This window comes from Cervus elaphus, chromosome 11 (assembly GCF_910594005.1).
Source record: "Cervus elaphus chromosome 11, mCerEla1.1, whole genome shotgun sequence".
In the NCBI taxonomy this organism is placed as follows: Eukaryota; Metazoa; Chordata; class Mammalia; order Artiodactyla; family Cervidae; genus Cervus; species Cervus elaphus.
In genome coordinates, this window is record NC_057825.1 from 101,872,744 (window position 1) to 101,892,719 (window position 19,976).

Sequence of the window (19,976 nt, forward strand, 5' to 3'; positions counted from 1 at the left end):
ATGACAACCACAAGTCTAGTTAACATCCATCATCACAGTTAGTTACAATCTTTTTTTCTTCTGATGAGAATATCCTTTAGTTTTTACCAGTCACACTACCTTGAAGGCCCGAGCTTCAGAGTTCCTGTTAGCTACAGTCTGGGCCAATAAACTTTGCCACCCCATTGGATCTTCTTTGTAGGAGAGTTGACCTGCTCTGAGCTTAACATATAAAACCCCATCCTTGGAAAGAATGGACCTGAAAGAAAACAAGAATGGATTTAATACGAGGTATTACTGGGAGTTGTTGCCTGGAAATGTAGTTCCCAATACTATGTTCACATGAGATAAAGTTTTCACCACTTTCTGCTATGTGATTATTTATTGTGTTGAAACTAAACCAGTCCCTACAAGTCATAATCAAGTTCTGCTTTTCTCTGCTGTCAAGATTCAAGGAACCTATTAAATAAGGTGGCATTCTGACTATTTGCTCAAGTATGACTTTCAAAGGAGATATTTTATCTAATATGTATTCCCTTAAATATCTACTGATTTGTTTACAGCAAAAAGAAAAAGATGCTGCAAATCTAAAGACAGAATAATACAAAAAGCAGCTACTTACCGTCTGGAAGAAAGAGAAATGAGGATGATACTGTAAAAACTGTTACAAATTGTTAAACTTTATGCGAATTTAAAGACTTAATTTACATGCTAACTGAAGTGTAAAAATTATTAGCACACTCTGTTCATCAAAGTAATTATCTGCATATGACCATGTCCAACCAAAAGCAATCAAACATCATCTTAATTTTATGAGAGCCATCTAACCAGAAAATGGTAGAGAGATGCAACAGGAGATGTGACCTGCCAAACACCAGCTGTCACAAAGTTCCCTCTGTGGATATATAAATCAGCTTCATTTTCTTAAATTAAATCTTTCATTATTGCTCCAAAATACAATTCCATGACTGTCCCAATTTAAGTTACTCAAGTTTCTCAGTGAATTAATAATTAGGGTTTGACTTCTGAATGTTAAATTTTACTTCCTACTACGGACTTTTTCAAAGAGAGAGACTATCTTCTTCAACACGCTACATATCGTCCTGGATGAGATGAAAGGGTGACAAGGAGCATTTCACATAATTATCATCATTCATACCTTCCCATATATTTCTATTCCGTTCACAGACACATCTGAGAAATTCAAAGCACTTACTTCAAGTGTTGCGTTCCCTTGCTTAAATCTATGAGCAGTTCCCAGTATCTTGGGCCTTTAACTTTAATCTGCCAAGATAAATGTAAACAGTCAATCCAATCCTGGGGAAGTGTTAGTAGATAACATGAAAGCCATGCTTCTCAGAGGAAATGAGAATAAACTGGGCTAGAAAGAGATGGCGAGAGGTTAACACGCCCATTTCCAAGTGAACACGTGAGTCATCTCTCAGGCCACCTCAGCACTCAGTAAAGAGCTCCCAGTGGGGACCCTCTCTCTTCCTCAGGACTATTCCTCCTGCTGCTGCTTGCCCGTTTCTTAGAGAACAGTGAGAACGCACAGGCTTTTCTTGGGCTATCTTTAATGCTATGTTATTCTGGTTGAATTTACCCCTTGATAAATCCCTCTATTCATATCCTACTCACCTGTTTTAAAAGGTGGAGTTCTGGAAGAAGGGTGGGGGCCATCAATTCTTCTTTGGTTTGTTCATACCACTGAGTGCCCTTCACGAATAGAAGAGTCACCAGTTACTATATAGTTAGGGGAAAAGTACAAACAACGTTCACACTCTATGTTCTCCCTCCCCCGCAGGCTGGAGACAGCCTGTCAACAGCACACAGCCCTCTCTGACACCCAAGTCTGACGGGGCTGCCCCCTGCCGCCCTTGGCAGGGCCTGCACCACCCGCCAGGGCTCCGAGCCCGCGCGCCACCGGCCAGCAGCCCTGCGCCTCTGCCCTTGCAGGAGGCCCCTGGCTTCCTGCACACCATCTTCTCTGCCAGGAACGTGCTCGGCCCGGCTGGTGAATCTCAGTCCAGACGCCGTGTCTACCATGATGGCCTCCCAACTGCCAGGAGTGCTGGATAAGAGCACGTGTCAGCTCCCCCGGCCCCACACAAGCCTCCAATTATCGCAGGCTTCTCTTACTGAATCCAAGCCTAACTCTTCAGTGACAGACATTCCTTAAGGAAAATGACAGTCACCTCAACTTTGTATCCCAGAACCTAGCAGTTATGGGGTTTGTTATTTTTTTGTTTTCCTGTTTGTTTTGATCACACCACATGGCTCATGGGATCTGTTTCCTGACTAGGGATTAAGCCCATGCCATAGCAGTGAAAGCTCAAAATCCTAACCACTAGGCCACAAGGGAACTCCCTAGCACAGTTCTGATACTCAGAAGGTACCAAACAATTTTCTGAAGGGAGGATGTGCATGCATGCTCAGTCGTGTCCGACTCTTTATGACCCCATGGACTCCTCCTCTTATGACGCCAGGCTCCTCTATCCATGGGATTTTCCAGGCAAGAACACTGGACTGGGTTGCCATTTCCTTCTCCAGGGGATTTTCCTGACCCAAGAATCGACCCCACGTCTCCTATGTCTCCTGCATTGCCAGATGAACTCTTTACCACTGAGTCACTTGAGAAGCCCAGAAGGACGGACCTAATGACTTAAAATCTATCCATGCACGTAAATCAAAGCTCTCATCACATACTCTGAAGCACTATGCTGACATCCAAAAATTATTCTAACTCCCTCATTTTTTGGAATGCTACTCTCAGCTATGTAAAGGTAACAGGGGCATTTACAAAATACAAGCTCTAAAAACCAAAAAGCAGCTGACAGCCCCTAAACTATTACATCTGAAGGCTACAAATGAGCCTTAACGGCCTGGCAGGATATACATTAACTGTGCAGGCTTCAATTTTTAGGAGAACTCAACTCACTGTTGTCATCTTTTAAAGGACAACGCTTTCAAAATACTTTGATGTGCAAAGATGGATAAGTGGCCAAAAAAAAAACAACAAAGCAAGAGAGGGAGAGAGCTACCTTATAGGTCACTTCTAATAGGGCGTAGCAGGGCATGTTTGTGTCCACATCCACGGGCACCAGCAGTCTGGGTTCTGCAGCCAGCACGTACAGGTGCCGGAGAGCCTGGAGGTGATACCTGTTTACGGAAAACACAAAAGGCCGTAACAACAGGAGACAGCACAGCAGCCTACGAGCTGAGGCACATCAGAGCCGAGTGATACCCATCCAGGACGGAAGTCCTAAAGGACAATGATGAGATTCAATTAAAACATAATAGAGAAATTCTCTTTATAAATTATACAGAGTGAAGTAAGCCAGAAAGAAAAACACCAATACAGTATACTAACACATATGTATGGAATTTAGAAAGATGGTAATGATAACCCTGTATGCGAGACAGCAAGAGAGACACAGATGCATAGAACAGTCTTTTGGACTCTGTGGGAGAGGGCGAGGGCGGGATGATTTGGGAGAATAGCACTGAAACATGTAAATTATCATATGTGAAACGAATCGCCAGTCCAGGTTCGATGCATGAGACAGGGTGCTCGGGGCTGGTGCACTGGGATGACCCTGAGGGATGGGATGGGGAGGGAGGTGGGAGGGGGGATCAGGATGGGGAACACATGTACACCCATGGCGGGTTCAAGTCAGTGTATGGCAAAACCAATACAATGTTGTAAAGTAAAACAAATTAATTAATTAAAAAAAGAAATTAGAGACATGAGACCCTTGACCCAAAAATTCTCTCCTGAGAAAAACTGGTGTGTAGTAGTTACAGAGGCTCTTGGTGCTTATCGCCAAGCTGTCCTGTCTAAAACAGCTGACACTGTGACCAGCGCCATATGTGAGGGCAGCTCTTTCTTACTGTTGCTCAGTCGCAAAGTCACGTCGGACTCTTCGAGACCCCACGGACTGCACGATGCCAGGCTCCTCTGTCCTCCACCGTTTCCTGGAGTTTGCTCAAAGTCATGGCCACTGAGTCGGTGATGCTATCTAACCATCCCCCTTGTACCGTAATCGAAAGCTGACTTCCAACAACTCAAAACAATCTTCCCTAAACTTACAAGTAAGAGACCACTCATCAGAGTTATACTAATTTAACAATATTCTTATGCACCATCTATCATTAAAGTTTGGACCTCAGAGATTCCCTGGCAGTTAACACTCAGTGCTTCCAATGCAGGGGGTGTGAGTTTGATCCCTGGTCAGGGAACTAATATCCCACATGTGGTGTGGTGAGGCCAAAGAAATTTTAAGAAAGAAAGTGCAGTTTGGACTTCACATCAGGCTACTTCTGTGAAGGTGGTCTTCCTGTCGTGACTGGCTGCACGTGACACGGTAGTTGAGTGACGGCTCAGTTACTGTGGGCCCCCCTCTCTTGCTCCTTCCCGGGCAGACCACTGGGGCTGCCTGCAGATGAGCTCTCAGAGCGTCCTGGATGTCAGAGCTGCTGTGTTAGACGGCTTCTCCATGCGTAGGGTTCTACTCATTACTGCCATTTCTAAACTAATTCTTTGCTGCATTTTCTTGTCCCTTCTTTGCCAGTTAAACAAAACTTCTCAGCATTCAAAGAGGGAGCAAACGGAATTCATACAGACATTGCCACTAAATCAGATAAATTCCTCTCTCAGAATTAAATACTTTGGCCAAAGTGTATTCAGTTTCTCCTGCTTCTATCTTCTGCATGATGAGTTTTTCCCTAATGATACCCCTGGTCTGGCCTACTTCTGGGTTTAGAGCAGTTCAACTGACTGGAGAATGGGAGAAGGCTGGTCAGGAATCAGAAGCCCAAAGTTCTCTTCTGGCTTAATATTTTGCGAGAAAAGCTTTTTAAAAAGATTTACCCAGGAAGATGACTAAGTTTAAGAACAGAGTATATCGAATTTGGAAATGAGTCCGTGGAGCCAAAACACCATCAGATGACTCCCCTCCCCCAAGATAACTGAAGAAAGGCCACGTGAGGAACACCCTAGGCTCACCGGTTGTCAGTGCTGTGAGCTGGGAAGTGGGGGTAGAGGGCACACAGGAGGGCGGCGATGGACGAGTCTGACGTGCTCAGAGAGTACCTGCGGAACAAACGCGGAGGGACAGGCATTACTCATCACACAGCGCAAACCTTCAGCTTTCACAGCAGACTTGAGACGGGAAACTGGGGTCTCGTGGCAAGGTCCATTGATGAAACTAATGCACTGATCACTGTGGGTGCGTCATCAATGGGAACATTTTAGTCAGTCCTTAAGCCATTTCAACATCATCTACTATTTAAAGCAGAAGTGACACATCACAAATGTTACACTTCAAAACTTCACATTAGAAAGCAAAGTTCTGACCTAAAAGAGAACAGCGGTGAGAACAATGAGTGCAACTGTAGAGATTAGAGATACTGAAAAAGTCATGTGTAAAGTACACTGATTTCTTCTCCAGTTTTATATATACCTGTTAATAGAATGCTGAAACTTACTTCTAAACATACAGTGTTTTTTCTTACTGGGTATCTCAAACACTTTTTTCCTTTCTGTAAAGCATAGGCATTTCCTTAGAATGCTAGACTAAATAAAACAAGCAAAAGCTATCATTAAAAAGTTACAATGAATGAATAAACAACTATTCCGTGAAAAACAAGCTTTTGTTCATTATCGGTATGATAAACTTATCTTATAAAGGCCATACACTCTTAGTAAAGTAAAACCTTTTGAGATTTTCCTTAAATTAATATTTTACTGTTGCTTAAATTCAGTATGGCAAACAGGATGACTGAAGTTTTGGTTTTTCCTGCAAACATTCTGAAATAAAGACGATTCTGGACATCACATAGAACCCCTGCCGTCACTGCTCCATATGCATACTTTTATTACACACATACATGGAGACATCCCCATATTGCGTTCCCTAGCTCTTTTAATAATTAGGGTATCAAGTAAGAATTCAGTATTTATTATACACATATATATTTTATGAAGAAGAGATTTCAAAATTTAAAACACGGAAATACATCTATTTTGACATGAGCATAAGCTGGGCCATTTTCTCTTTACCATTCTGATAAATCCAAAGATAAACATTGGATACTAATGTTAGAAATTTTGAGATTATGCATAAGGGTTAACTATGCTAAGAGAAATGTAAACCTTGTCATAGAGTACACACAATCACTCAAAACAATCACTAGAAGAGCAGCAGCAGAATGGGCAGAATGGGAGAAAAACTACTCAATATGAAAGCAGAGCAAGCAGGGTCCTACAGCATGTGATGACAAAACATGAGATTGAGTAAGAGAATAAGATGAATAAGATGCTTATTTTGAAAGGAAAATATATTTTAAAAAGTAGGATTTTATGATAGTATTTCCTTAACCATCCTTAGTTTTAAACAACTAAAAGATAAAACTTCTACAAAATGTGTCAAAAGGAAATGAATGCACATCTTTAACAATCTTGACTTTTTGTACTTCTGGAAGAGTGAGTTCCAATGTTTAATTCACTCTCAATAGTATAAAATAACTACTGACTTACAGATTTCGTGTCAGTTGTCCAAGGTCACATACTCTAGAGCTAAATAAATGAAAGGATAACACTATACTCATAGGCTTTAAGATTCAATGATGTCAGATTTCAATTCCTCCAAACCAGTGGAAAGATTCAATGCAATTCTGATCAATATTTAATCATGTTATTTAGTTTGGAAAAATCACAAACAAATTCCACTATTTATATAAAATGTAGAGAGCCAAGAACAGAAAAATATATTTTCGAAGAACAAAGCTCACTTTGGAGGATTTACTCTACTGGATATCAAGACTTATTATAAAAACTACAATAATTAAGTCAACTGTGGTACTGTGCAAGTATAGAAAAATAGACACCTGAACATAACAGCCCAGAAACAAACACATGTACATGGACACTTAATTTACAACAAAGGTGGTACTGCCAAAGAGTGGAGAAACGATAACTTTTTGTCAACAGCAGAGTGTCAATTGGGGGTGGGCAGGGACACAGAAAATCAGTTCTGAAATCCGAATGTGAATGGAAAGGCTGAAAACTTCTAGAAGATAAATAAGAGAATATCTTCATTTCTGGTGGGTAAGGAAATATTTCATCAAAAGGACAAAAAAATATAAACCATCAAAGAAAAATATTAATAATTCTGTTCATCAAAAGATAACATTAAGAGAGTTAAAAAGGTAAGCCACAGAATAGAAGATAACTACAACATAAAGAACTAACAAAGGTCTTGGAATCAAAATGATAAACTAATATGGAATAGTCAAATTAATAGAAACAGAAAGTACAACACTGTTTGCCAGGAGAGCAAGGAGGGGAAATGAAGAGTACTTGCTTAGGGGGTATAGAGTTCTGGAGTACATCAAGGCTGTATATTGTCACCCTGCTTATTTAACTTATATACAGAGTACATCATGAGAAACGCTGGGCTGGATGAAGCACAAGCTGGAATCAAGATTGCTGGGAGAAATATCAATAACCTCAGGTATGCAGATGACACCACCCTCATGGCAGAAAGTGAAGAACTAAAAAGCCTCTGGATGAAAGTGAAAGAGGAGAGTGAAAAAGCTGGCTTCAAACTCAACATTCAGAAAACTAAGATCATGGCATCTGGTCCCATCACTTCACAGCAAATAGATGGGGAAACAGTGGAAACAGTGTCAGACTTTATTTTTCTGGGCTCCAAAATCCCTGCAGATGGTGACTGCAGTCATGAAATCAAAAGACGCTTACTCCTTGGAAGGAAAGTTATGACCAACCTAGATAGCATATTAAAAAGCAGAGACATTACTTTTGTCAACAAAGGTCCATCTAGTCAAGGCTATGGTTTTTCCGGTAGTCATATATGGGTATGCGAGTTGGACTATAAAGAAAGCTGAGCGCCAAAGAATTGATGCTTTTGAACTGTGGTGTTGGAGAATATTCTTGAGAGCCCCTTAGACTGCAAGGAGATCCAACCAGTCCATTCTAAAGGAGATCAGTCCTGGATGTGCATTGGAAGGACTGATGCTCTTCACACACATCAGGCCAATACTTTGGCCATCTGATGCGAAGAGCTGACTCATTTGAAAAGACCCTGATGCTGGGAAAGCTTGAGGGCAGAAGGGGACGACAGAGGATGAGATGGTTGGATGGCATCACCGACTCGAAGAACAAAAGAGTTTGAGTAAGCTCCGGGAGTTGGTGATGGACAGGGAGGCCTGGCGTGCTGCAGTCCATGGGGTGGCAAAGAGTCGGACATGACTGAGCAACTGAACTGAACTGATAGCGTTTCAGTTTTGCAAAATGAAAAGGCTTTGGAGATTGGTTGTACAACAATGTGGATATATCTAATATTACTGACTATACACTTAAAAACAGTTAAGATGATAAATTTTATGTACATTAAACCACAAATAAAAATTTTTTAATGAATAAACCAATATGAAAATGGGTAGCAAGAGATTTGGCCATCACCAAAGGACATTTTCAGTTGACCATCAAAGCTATAAAAAGGTGCCACATACCATTATTCAAGAAAGTGGAAATTAAAAACAAAATGAGATACTACTACCCAATGGCTAAAAGAAAGGCTAACAACAGCAAGTGATGACCAGGATGGGGAGTAACTGGAAATTTACATGATGCTGATGGTTATATAAAATGGTAAAACCACTTTGGAGTACTGATGGCATTATCCACTGAAATATAAAAGACATACACACCCAATGACCCAGTTCTACTCACAGATCTGTACACAACAAAATCAAAAACATGTACAAGAATATTCCTAACAGTTTCAAACTAGAAAACAAGCATACCCATCACTAACAGAGCAAATGAATAACTGTGGTATAACCATACAGTGGGATTCAACAGCACTGAAACATGAATAAACACTATCTGCAACATGAATGAATCTCAAACACAATGCTGAGCTAAAGAATTAAAGTACGTAAGGACATAGTATATGATTCCATTTTAATTTCAAAACCAGTCTAAAGTGCTAGAAGCCTACAGGGCAGTTATGTTTTGGGCAGAATAAAGTAACAGTAAATTGGAAGGGGTACAGCAGTTGGAGATGGATATTCTGAGTGACATCTTGCTCTATGGAAGATCTAAGAGATTCTCAAATTGTAGGTAGTTCATTAAGTCATGCCCCTATGCCTTGCACAGTAATCTGTAAGTGTATTTTATCCAAAACAGATCATTAAAAGCCAGGGAAGTCATATAAAAGGATGAGGTGGTCAGGAATGACAGGTGCTAGAAAGAGAGCAAGAAAACTGAAACCAGCAAATCTCATAGGCTTTGGTGACTGACAGTGTTCATGCCTTTTATGAGACAGCAATTTAGTAGACGTTAAAATCATTCAAAAGTGGGGAACAAGAAGTGATACAATGAAGTACTGAGTACAGACTCTTCTGAGAAAGGCAGTGATGCCACATGCGTTAGAGAGAGGACGGTAACTCTCCTAAAGAAGAAAAAAGCTAGTCGCACAGTCGTGTCCAACTCTTTGTGATCCCATGGACTGTAGCCCACCAGGTCCTGGGTCTGTGAATTCTCCAGGCAAGACTACTGGAATGTGTGCCCTTCCCTTCTCCAGGGGATCTTCCTGACCCAGGGATTGAACCCAGGTCTCCTGCATTGCAGGCAGATTCTTCACCAACTGAGCTACTAGGGAAGCCCCCCATAGTGGGGCATAAATTAACTGACTATGGGGCATAAATTAACTGACGGTTAAACTATATTACCTGCCTCCTCCCAAAAACAGAAGTCCGAGGGCCATGTGATGGGCTAAGTGGAAGCCATAGTTCATTTCACCACCTGTCTTCATGTGTAAGAAGCGACAAAGTTGCAGAACCTTCAGGTTCCCCGAGCCAGCCATCACCATGGCAAGAGACAGCAGGACCACGCTCAGGCAAGTCTCCAGGTTGTAAGGACCCGTCTGGGGACACAGGAGACGACACCCACATCAGTGTGCTAGTTTATCACCAAGACTAAAGCACCAGCATTAGGCTACAGATGATCACAACTTAAAAACTGAAAAAACATTTTCTCTGATTATGACATTTAAGTTCCAGGTGGAAAATTCAGACAATAAGGTATCAAGAAGGAAATAACAGTTACTTGGAATACTAAAAGTCATAAACATTTTGGCTTTTTCCCCAAATCTTACCTATAGTATCTATCTTTTAAATGGAATTGAGATATTATTACATATAGCATTTTAAGTTTTTAATCTATTTTATTATAAGCAATCTTCACTAGTAAAAATTCTTACACAACACGCTGTTGATAGCTCCTCTATGTAACAATGCAGATATACCATAGTCCACTTTTTGACTACTTTTAGATTTTTTTGATGCTGCCAATTTTCTAATATAAATAATGTTAATTAAATGTGTTTTTTTAACCAGGAAATAAAACCTTGTGGTCTTACTATCATCAGAGCAGCAATCCTCAATAGCAACTGTATTTTTTCTAGGTAATTTCTCCAACAAGCAGTTATCAACATTCAGTACTGAGAATGGCATAAGATATGACAATCCATGAAGGTCATGGTTTTTCTTAATTATTCTCTCATCATAAGAAATAAATGCCTTTATTTCTTAGTCACATTCTCAACAAATATCCCAGAACTAAAATACAAAGATGAGCCAAAGCCTCAAATCTCCCATTCTAAATTCAAAGACTGTATAGATACTTGGCAACACATAAGTAGTTGAATTGTCAGTGAATTTTCTTCAAGTTTAATTTTATTCCCAAGGAGAACCATCATAAAAAGACTTACTACAGAAGCATTAGGTGCAGACAAATAAGTCATAAAATCTTTTGCAAATTTATGCTGGAAAAAAACAAAAGAAAAAATTTTAGGTTAAAGACGCATACTAAGGCTCTGTAAAAAAGAAAACAGAACAGAGTAGATGAAGATATTTCTTACCAGACAGTTAAATGCTGATAAGTTTTCTGAGCCAGCAAATCGAAAACCCAGAGACAAACAAGCTCCTGCAATGATGTAGACATGTGCCTGCCTGAAAACAGATCACAACAGATTGAAATACTCTCCTTGCTTTGCTTTAAAATTCATTATTACTATCGTCTGGGGATGCAAATAATAAATACTCCTGTTCTCTAAATTAGTTTATTTCTAGGAATGCTCAAATGTGGCTATACTCAATCAACTGGGCAGGTTTACATCTGCTTTCCTTCAGCAGAAGCACCATGTGGCTCTAGCTGATAAAGTCTGCCTCATGCCTGCACTGTCTCATATGCAGCAAAAGACGATAATTTCTAACAATCACTGAGAATTTTTTTAATGAAAAGGATAAAAAAGGAACATACACAAGTTAAATCTCTGACACTGTTTTATGAGGGTAAAAATTCTATGCTCTAGATAACGAAATAAAAAAACAAACTTCTGAACATCTGATAAACCATGGTTAGGAACATGGGGAATTTAGAATAATCACTCAAATCAAGGCCAGCATTTCTCTTGCACAATAAATTTCAACTCATTTATCCGACAGATACTGGAATAGCTAATGTGTATTAGATATTTCAGGACTTACGACAAAGTTTCCAAATTCAAATCCTCTGAGCAAGGCAATTCAATCTCACTGAGAGAGATACTATTTTCTCTTATAATCTGTCAAGACAGAAAGCAGAACACTTGGATATTAACATTCAAGTTACAAGTATCCAGTAATCTGAATAATAACATACTGCTTATGGCCGTATTTACATAAGCTTTACCAAACCATCTCATTCAAAGGCCTATATTTTAATCACACTGACTGCAATCCAATTTCAGATCTAAGATGGGGCAAATACCTCAACAGCACTGAACAAATATAAACTGGACAACTTGAATATATTCTGAAGCAGTAACAGAGTAACAATATTTCATGCCAGTGAACTGAAATGCAAAGATGACGGCCACAGAGGAGACCGGCGGCAGGAGTGAGGGGAAGCAGCGGGAAAGTAGAAAAAAGCAGTTGGAGAGAACTCTTAACCAGAGACATATATTTCTGACTCATGAATGTTTCCAGCAGTAAGCCTACCTACCTACCAAAGATAAGGTTAGTTACCATATTAATCACCCAAACTGTCAATATGCTAATTTGTTAACTATTGCTTAGAAATCCATCTCTTTCCTTTTAGTATGAACAGGAATTTATTTTTTAAAAAATACAGAGAATATCTAACTTTAAAACCACGAACTGATTTCTCTTCACTTAAATACAAATAAAAAAGATAAAGCTATATATTTTCTAAAACTTATGAATGCAAGCACATAGAAGACAAACTATGAAGATTTATTTATTCCTGACTCTTTTTAGAAGACATTTCAGGATGCTTTCTATAATAAACCAACAAGACAGTTAATAAACCAACAAGAAGTATTCAGAGTCGCTTATGATACAATCTTCTTATGTACTGGACACCACCAAATCAAGAAAAAACCTTGAAATACCTTCTCCCTTTCATAATCTCAATGAGGTAAGCAACTATGTTGGCTATGTAATACAGGCTGATAACTACTTCCATCTTTCTTCCTCTTGTCTTTATTTTTAACTTGAAATGTATCTACTTAGAAATTGAATGACATTCTGAAAAACTGATATAACTCCAAAGTAAGCAGTTAATATAAACATGGATAACCTAATTATAACATTCACTATATAAATTAGCAATAATATCATACAGGAATCAAATATTTCTATTTTGAAAGCAGGCAGTAACAAGTTCCTTTTTATCTTCAAAAGCATATAGCCTGGCACTTAAAGGCCTAGGCTCTAATCGAAGCAGGGCCACACATTAGCCCTGGGACCACATCTGCAAAACAAGCAAAAATTATATTCCTACCTTCTAGGTTTCTGTGAGAATTAGAAGACTTAACCTACTCAAAGCTCTTAAAATTAATACCTGGCACATATTCTTTGTGTTAGTTGCTATTATTATCATTATTATAGATCTGCACCATTCCTATCACATGATCACCCTTGATCATAAACCACTTAAAAGCATCACTAAAAACTTGAGTTATAATAACTGTGTGTGGGAGGCGGGGAACAGCCTAGCCCTTGTTGTCTTTTCTACAGCCTCCTAAGTTTAAAAAAAATAGTAAGAAATGTAAGGAGAAATCAAAGGGAAACATGTAATCACTTATAAGCAGGCTGAGGCGCACAGGAACGAACAAGAAAAGACCCCCAAACTGCTCGTTTTTTCCCCTAATCTTTATTTATTTGGCTGTGCCAAGTCTTAGTTGTGGCATATAGGATCTTTCAGTTGCAGCATGTGGGATCTAGTTCCCTGACCAGGGATCAAACTAGGGCCCCTGCATTGGGAGCGTGGCGTCTTAGCCACTGGACCCCTAGGGATCAAACTAGGGCCCCTGCATTGGGAGCGTGGCGTCTTAGCCACTGGACCCCTAGGGATCAAACTAGGGCCCCTGCATTGGGAGCGTGGCGTCTTAGCCACTGGACCCCTAGGGATCAAACTAGGGCCCCTGCATTGGGAGCGTGGCGTCTTAGCCACTGGACCCCTAGGGATCAAACTAGGGCCCCTGCATTGGGAGCGTGGCGTCTTAGCCACTGGACCCCTAGGGATCAAACTAGGGCCCCTGCATTGGGAGCGTGGCGTCTTAGCCACTGGACCCCTAGGGATCAAACTAGGGCCCCTGCATTGGGAGCGTGGCGTCTTAGCCACTGGACCCCTAGGGATCAAACTAGGGCCCCTGCATTGGGAGCGCGGCGTCTTAGCCACTGGACCCCTAGGGATCAAACTAGGGCCCCTGCATTGGGAGCGCGGCGTCTTAGCCACTGGACCCCTAGGGATCAAACTAGGGCCCCTGCATTGGGAGCGCGGCGTCTTAGCCACTGGACCCCTAGGGATCAAACTAGGGCCCCTGCATTGGGAGCGCGGCGTCTTAGCCACTGGACCCCTAGGGATCAAACTAGGGCCCCTGCATTGGGAGCGCGGCGTCTTAGCCACTGGACCCCTAGGGATCAAACTAGGGCCCCTGCATTGGGAGCGCGGCGTCTTAGCCACTGGACCCCTAGGGATCAAACTAGGGCCCCTGCATTGGGAGCGCGGCGTCTTAGCCACTGGACCCCTAGGGATCAAACTAGGGCCCCTGCATTGGGAGCGCGGCGTCTTAGCCACTGGACCCCTAGGGATCAAACTAGGGCCCCTGCATTGGGAGCGCGGCGTCTTAGCCACTGGACCCCTAGGGATCAAACTAGGGCCCCTGCATTGGGAGCGCGGCGTCTTAGCCACTGGACCCCTAGGGATCAAACTAGGGCCCCTGCATTGGGAGCGCGGCGTCTTAGCCACTGGACCCCTAGGGATCAAACTAGGGCCCCTGCATTGGGAGCGCGGCGTCTTAGCCACTGGACCCCTAGGGATCAAACTAGGGCCCCTGCATTGGGAGCGCGGCGTCTTAGCCACTGGACCCCCAGGGATCAAACTAGGGCCCCTGCATTGGGAGCGCGGCGTCTTAGCCACTGGACCCCTAGGGATCAAACTAGGGCCCCTGCATTGGGAGCGCGGCGTCTTAGCCACTGGACCCCTAGGGATCAAACTAGGGCCCCTGCATTGGGAGCGCGGCGTCTTAGCCACTGGACCCCTAGGGATCAAACTAGGGCCCCTGCATTGGGAGCGCGGCGTCTTAGCCACTGGACCCCCAGGGATCAAACTAGGGCCCCTGCATTGGGAGCGCGGCGTCTTAGCCACTGGACCCCTAGGGATCAAACTAGGGCCCCTGCATTGGGAGCGCGGCGTCTTAGCCACTGGACCCCTAGGGATCAAACTAGGGCCCCTGCATTGGGAGCGCGGCGTCTTAGCCACTGGACCCCCAGGGTCTAAGGCAGAAATCCCGAGCTCTCAGGACTTCCCTGGCCAAGACTCACACTTCCGGTGCAAATTGATCCCTGGTAGGGGAACTGGATCCCACATGCTGCAACTAAGAGTTTGCACCCCACAAATGGAGATCCTGCATGCCACAACACAAAGACCGAAGATCCCGCACGCCGCAACCGAGACCCAGCGCAACAAATATTAATAAATAGTGGGAAAAAAAAATCTCAAGCTCTGAAGGCCTAACAGCTGGTTTCAGTTTTGCCCCACCTCTTACTAGCAAGGGTGGTTTTGGACCAGTCTGTCCTCTCTCAACGTAACGGTGAGGTACTGAGCTCTAGCTACTGTGTGCGAGTTGCTAGAAATGAAAGATGGAAAAGATCCGGTAGCCGGCCGTGAGGAGTCCTGACGTACAATAATCAAAAGTAGTACATCGTTCCCACCCATACACCAGGGCCAATACTTGAACAATTAATAGCACAACATTGAAGAAAAAATAAAGAAAGAAAGAAAAAGAGAAACAGGCTGCCGTGTAAAGCTTTTTTAGGAAGATGTTAGTTACTATATTTGATACATGCCTTAAGTTCAAACAAATAAGCAGTTTATAAAGTGACCTTTTTAACCCATTTTTGATGCTAAGTTGGTTCCTACAAGTGGCCCAGCTACAGAATCAATGAGATAACTGGGTGGAAGCTAGGAGAAAGTAGAGAGAGAGAGGCATATCAACCAACAGAACTGTGAACCTGTTATATACCCTACTGGGTAACCCTAATATAATAAAGACCAAATTTAAAATTATTAAGTCTGAAGTAAAAGGAATATCAGAGAGATAACTATATTAAAGCCCAAGGACTACATTTCCACAAAATTTTTAAAAAAGAAGTTACATAAAAAAAGAACTTACATGAATTTTCACTTTCCATTTGAAAACAGTTATTTGTGTACATGTTTAACCTCGCTTTGAAAACGAAAAAAACTAAACAAAACTAAACTTAGTAAACTAAAGTCTTCTCAAAATCAGTCTACATGCCAGATGCATCTTAAATGTAGCATACAATTTAGGATGGTGTCTTGCATTTGCAAAGGATTGACAAACATATGCTGAATGAAGGAATAGAAGAAAAAGTATAATTTCATCCTACAATGTACATTTAAAAGCATACTTACCAGAAGAACTGCTACTTCTGACATCTAAATATGCAAAGAGTTAAATGCCTGCTTAACCCACGAACCATGTGATGAGGGCAGACTCAGCCCCCACAAAATTAAAGAACTCAACTGAGATTAGAACTGGCACCCAAGAGACAGGGTTTGACATTTGATTCCAAGTAAATTAACTGCTGCTTTAAAGCAAAATGATTTGTGTGTGTATGTATATGTATTTATGTATACACACACATAAAGATAAGTATGCATGTATGTACTTATGTATCAACACTCCAAAGAGGAATACAACAGACACTAGAGTCTTCAAAAAGCAACATGCACATTTTTACTCTGTTACAAATATTTTCTAATTTTCCTTGTCATGGCTTCTTAGATACAGCCATCATTTAAAAGTGGACATTTAATTTCCAAATACATGGGTTTAAAAAAAAAAATGTACAATGTCTCAGACACAAATCAAAATTACTTCACGTAAGAAAAAGAAAAACGACATACTTCCAGGAGAAAAGACCACAGAAAATCATCCTGAAATGACCACGCTCTTGGCATGAGAAGAGAAGGATTTTAAAGCAGCTCTTCTAACTGGAAGGATAATATGCTCATAATTAATGAAAAGATAGAAAATCTCATCAGAAAAAGTATGAAACTTAAAAAAAAAGTTATATTAAAAAAAGAAAAAAGTAGAAATTATTTAAAAAGGAAAAATGCAAATTTTACAACAGCAAAGTATAAAAATGAAAATTTTAAATTCACTTAATGGACTTAAATAGGAAAATGAAATGCCTGAAAAACAGTAAGTGAACATAAAGATAAATTCATAGAAACTATGCAATCTGTAGAAATGGTATAAAATACAATAGTCATCTGATTTTTGACAGAGGAATCACAGGAATACAATAAGGAAAAGAAGGAATACAAATGGCGTTGGCACAACTAAATATATTTTTTTTTAAAAATGGAAGCCTTAACCCTTATCCTCATATCATAAACAAAATTACTGAGATAAATTACATAATTATACATAAAAGCCAAAACACTGGGCTTTAGAAAAAAAATCTTCAGGTTAGTCAAATTTTTTTCCCAAGGACACAAAAAAGCAACAACTATAAAATTAAAAACTGATAAATTAGGCATTATCAAATTTTTTAAATTTTATGCTCATCAAAAATGTTACTAAGAAAATGAATGGGCAAGCCATAGGTTAGGAGGGATATTTGCAAAACATTTATTTGATAAAGGACAGGTTTCCAGAATATATTAAAAATTCTAGCAACTCAGTAAGACACACAAAATTTTTTTTTTAATGGGAAAAAGATATAAATAGACACTTTATAAAAAAGACATATGAAGAAGCAAGAAGCAAATGAAAACTTTCTCAACATGCAAAATGAAGCTACAGGAAAATATCATTATGTATTAGCGAGCAGAGCTAAAATTAAAAAGACTAACACCACTGGCAAGATGGGCAGCAGTCAGCATTCTCATATACCATTGTTACAAGGGTAAAATGGTGCAATGTCTGTGGAGAGAAGTTTACCTGTCCTTAGAAAACTAAATATACCGTCCACTGTATGCCTTAGTAGTTCCAATCCTAAGTAAACACTCAAGAGAAATTAGAATAGAAGTCCACAAATTGTATTTATGGTAGCTTGATAATAACCAAAACCTAGAACCAACCCAGGTGTGAATGGGAAAAGAGAAGAGAATTCTCAAAAGAGAATGGAAAAAGAAACTGTGGTATATTCATACAATAGGATACCACTTAACAACAACGGCCGAACTACTGATACACTCAGTAGTATCTCAAAACCATGCTGAATGAAAGAAGTCTTATACAAAAGGGTATATACTGACTCCATTAATAAGGAGTTCTACATCAGGCAAGCTTATACAGTAAAATGTTAACTGCAGAAGCTAACTGGCTGTATGAGTGTTTGTGTAACATTCTTTCAACCTTTATTTTGGAATTTTCTTATTAAAACATTGGAGGAGCATTCTAACACTCTTAAGGATTTCTTTTCCAAATAAAACAGTAACAAGGACATGGACAGTTAATTAAAGGGCAATATTTAGTTACAATATTTACAATATTTGTAGTTTTTACAAGAGTCTGCTTATTTTTTAACTACTTGGCTTACTGGGTAAATATGCCATAAAATAATTAAAACATGCCATAAAATAATTAAAACATGCCATAAAATAATTAAAACAACTTATATACAGTAAGACAAAAAATTGTCACAAAGTACTAACTTTGATAAATGCATACTTAACCAGAATAAAAATGTCAAAAACACTTAGGTTTCTTTAAGCAAGGTTGTGCTCTGTGCTTAGCATACAATCTTAAAACGGAAGTTCCTGTGTTTTGAAGAAGTATCATAATCATCAATATTGTCTTCAAAAGAAGAAGTATTTTATAGGGTTTTAGAAAATCCCAAGAAATCGTAATTTTACATGATTAAAAATAAAATAATTATTTATCATACATACGTACTTGAGGAACGTTGCTATCAACCCACTTGGAATTTGGTAAAATATCATCCCACAAAATCAGGCATCGAGCAAGCGTCTTAAAAATGAAATACAAAAAAATTAATTACAGCAGGGGAAGTTCACAGATTTTGTACTGATAATACCAGTAACAGAACAATTTAAGAATTAGTTCCCAACTGATGGAAGTTTTCAAAATAAAGCTAAGTATATAGTATCAACCTAAGCCACTTACTAAAATAAACTGAAGGTTTATTAGGCTGGCCAAAAAGTTCATTCACATTTTTACATAAGATGTTACAGAAAAATCCAAATGAAGCTTTTGGCCAACCCAACAGATGTATCACAAAAAAATCTAAAATTGAGTTGCTCACAATCAAAGTTTGGAGGAGTTGGAGAAAAGTTTTTAAAACTTGCCCCATAAATGAAAAGCCATAAGGAAAACAATCAGTCTACAGAATTTAAAGACTATCATATGCTAAAAACATACATTTAAATATCAAGAGGAAAATTTTGAGATAGTTATGTCAAACAATTACTGTCGCTAATTATATCTTTAATAGTATTACTGTACTCCTAAAAACAATGAACAAATGTAAAATAAAGTAGTAATGAAGCCCCACTGAGTTGCTGCTCATTAGGAACTTTGAATAATAATGTGAAAAGTTAAAATGTTAGTCCAAGTACTACCTATCAATGTGGTTGCCTTACTTAGGAATTCCTACAGCTATATTTGAGAATATTCAAAGGAATATGAAAAATTATATACATACATGATGGATTAACAATATAGGCTCGCTTATGGAGACATTTTATATAGACTCCTCAAATTAAGAGAAATGAAAGACTGCGAAGTACCATACCCTCAGTAAAAGGAACTCTGGCTTCACAAAGTCCAGCAAATACATGGTGTCTGGAGCCCGGAGCCAGTCTGCAATGGATCTGTTGGTGGTGGACCAGCAAGCATTATTGCTCAAGAAGAGAGTCAGACAGTCAAGCATCACAAGACAGATCTCAGGAACTTTCTTTCCACTCCAACTACTGCTCTATTTTTTTCCCACAATACTTCACATCCTCCAAAGCAATATCTGGTACATATGTATGCCTTACTATAACCTAAGTATTTGTTTTATTCACTGAAATATCTCCAGTGCCAAGAAGGCAATGACATATACTTTCATGTAAACAGTAGATGAATAAATCTGCTTTTAAATCCTTAATTTTGCAAACATTCACTCTGTCTAAAAAATGAATTTACAATAATGAAAAATTTCTTGAATCTCAAACAATGCTTTTAAATCAAAAGACTTAAAACCCAACTTACTCTTCTATGCAAAATGTAAAAGAATAAAATGCCAAACATCTACTTTCAAGTGCCAACACTAGTTATTGGCGTTGGGAAGACAGAAGGTATGGTCGTTAAGAAAGCTCTTGAATTAAGCAGAAACCATTTTTATGGATGGGAACCAGGAAT

At 39.7% G+C, this 19,976-nt stretch overlaps 1 protein-coding gene across 6 annotated transcripts in view; it reads right to left on the reverse strand.

The window, feature by feature from the left end:
• ANAPC1 (anaphase promoting complex subunit 1) overlaps positions 1 to 19,976 on the reverse strand; it is a 100,166-nt gene that overhangs the window by 21,153 nt on the left and 59,037 nt on the right. For all 6 annotated transcript variants that reach the window (XR_006343702.1, XM_043918781.1, XM_043918782.1 and 3 more), the window contains exons 33-43: positions 19,366 to 19,444; positions 18,507 to 18,581; positions 11,557 to 11,633; positions 10,929 to 11,019; positions 10,779 to 10,832; positions 9,739 to 9,932; positions 4,985 to 5,071; positions 3,021 to 3,138; positions 1,618 to 1,695; positions 1,196 to 1,263; positions 100 to 238 (exon numbers count right to left, since the gene is read on the reverse strand). Coding sequence is in view for 5 of the 6 variants with exons in the window: in XM_043918781.1 (XP_043774716.1) it covers positions 100 to 238; positions 1,196 to 1,263; positions 1,618 to 1,695; positions 3,021 to 3,138; positions 4,985 to 5,071; positions 9,739 to 9,932; positions 10,779 to 10,832; positions 10,929 to 11,019; positions 11,557 to 11,633; positions 18,507 to 18,581; positions 19,366 to 19,444 (1,060 nt within the window). In the remaining variant the exon portion in view is untranslated. The remainder of the gene's footprint in view (positions 1 to 99; positions 239 to 1,195; positions 1,264 to 1,617; positions 1,696 to 3,020; positions 3,139 to 4,984; positions 5,072 to 9,738; positions 9,933 to 10,778; positions 10,833 to 10,928; positions 11,020 to 11,556; positions 11,634 to 18,506; positions 18,582 to 19,365; positions 19,445 to 19,976) is intronic.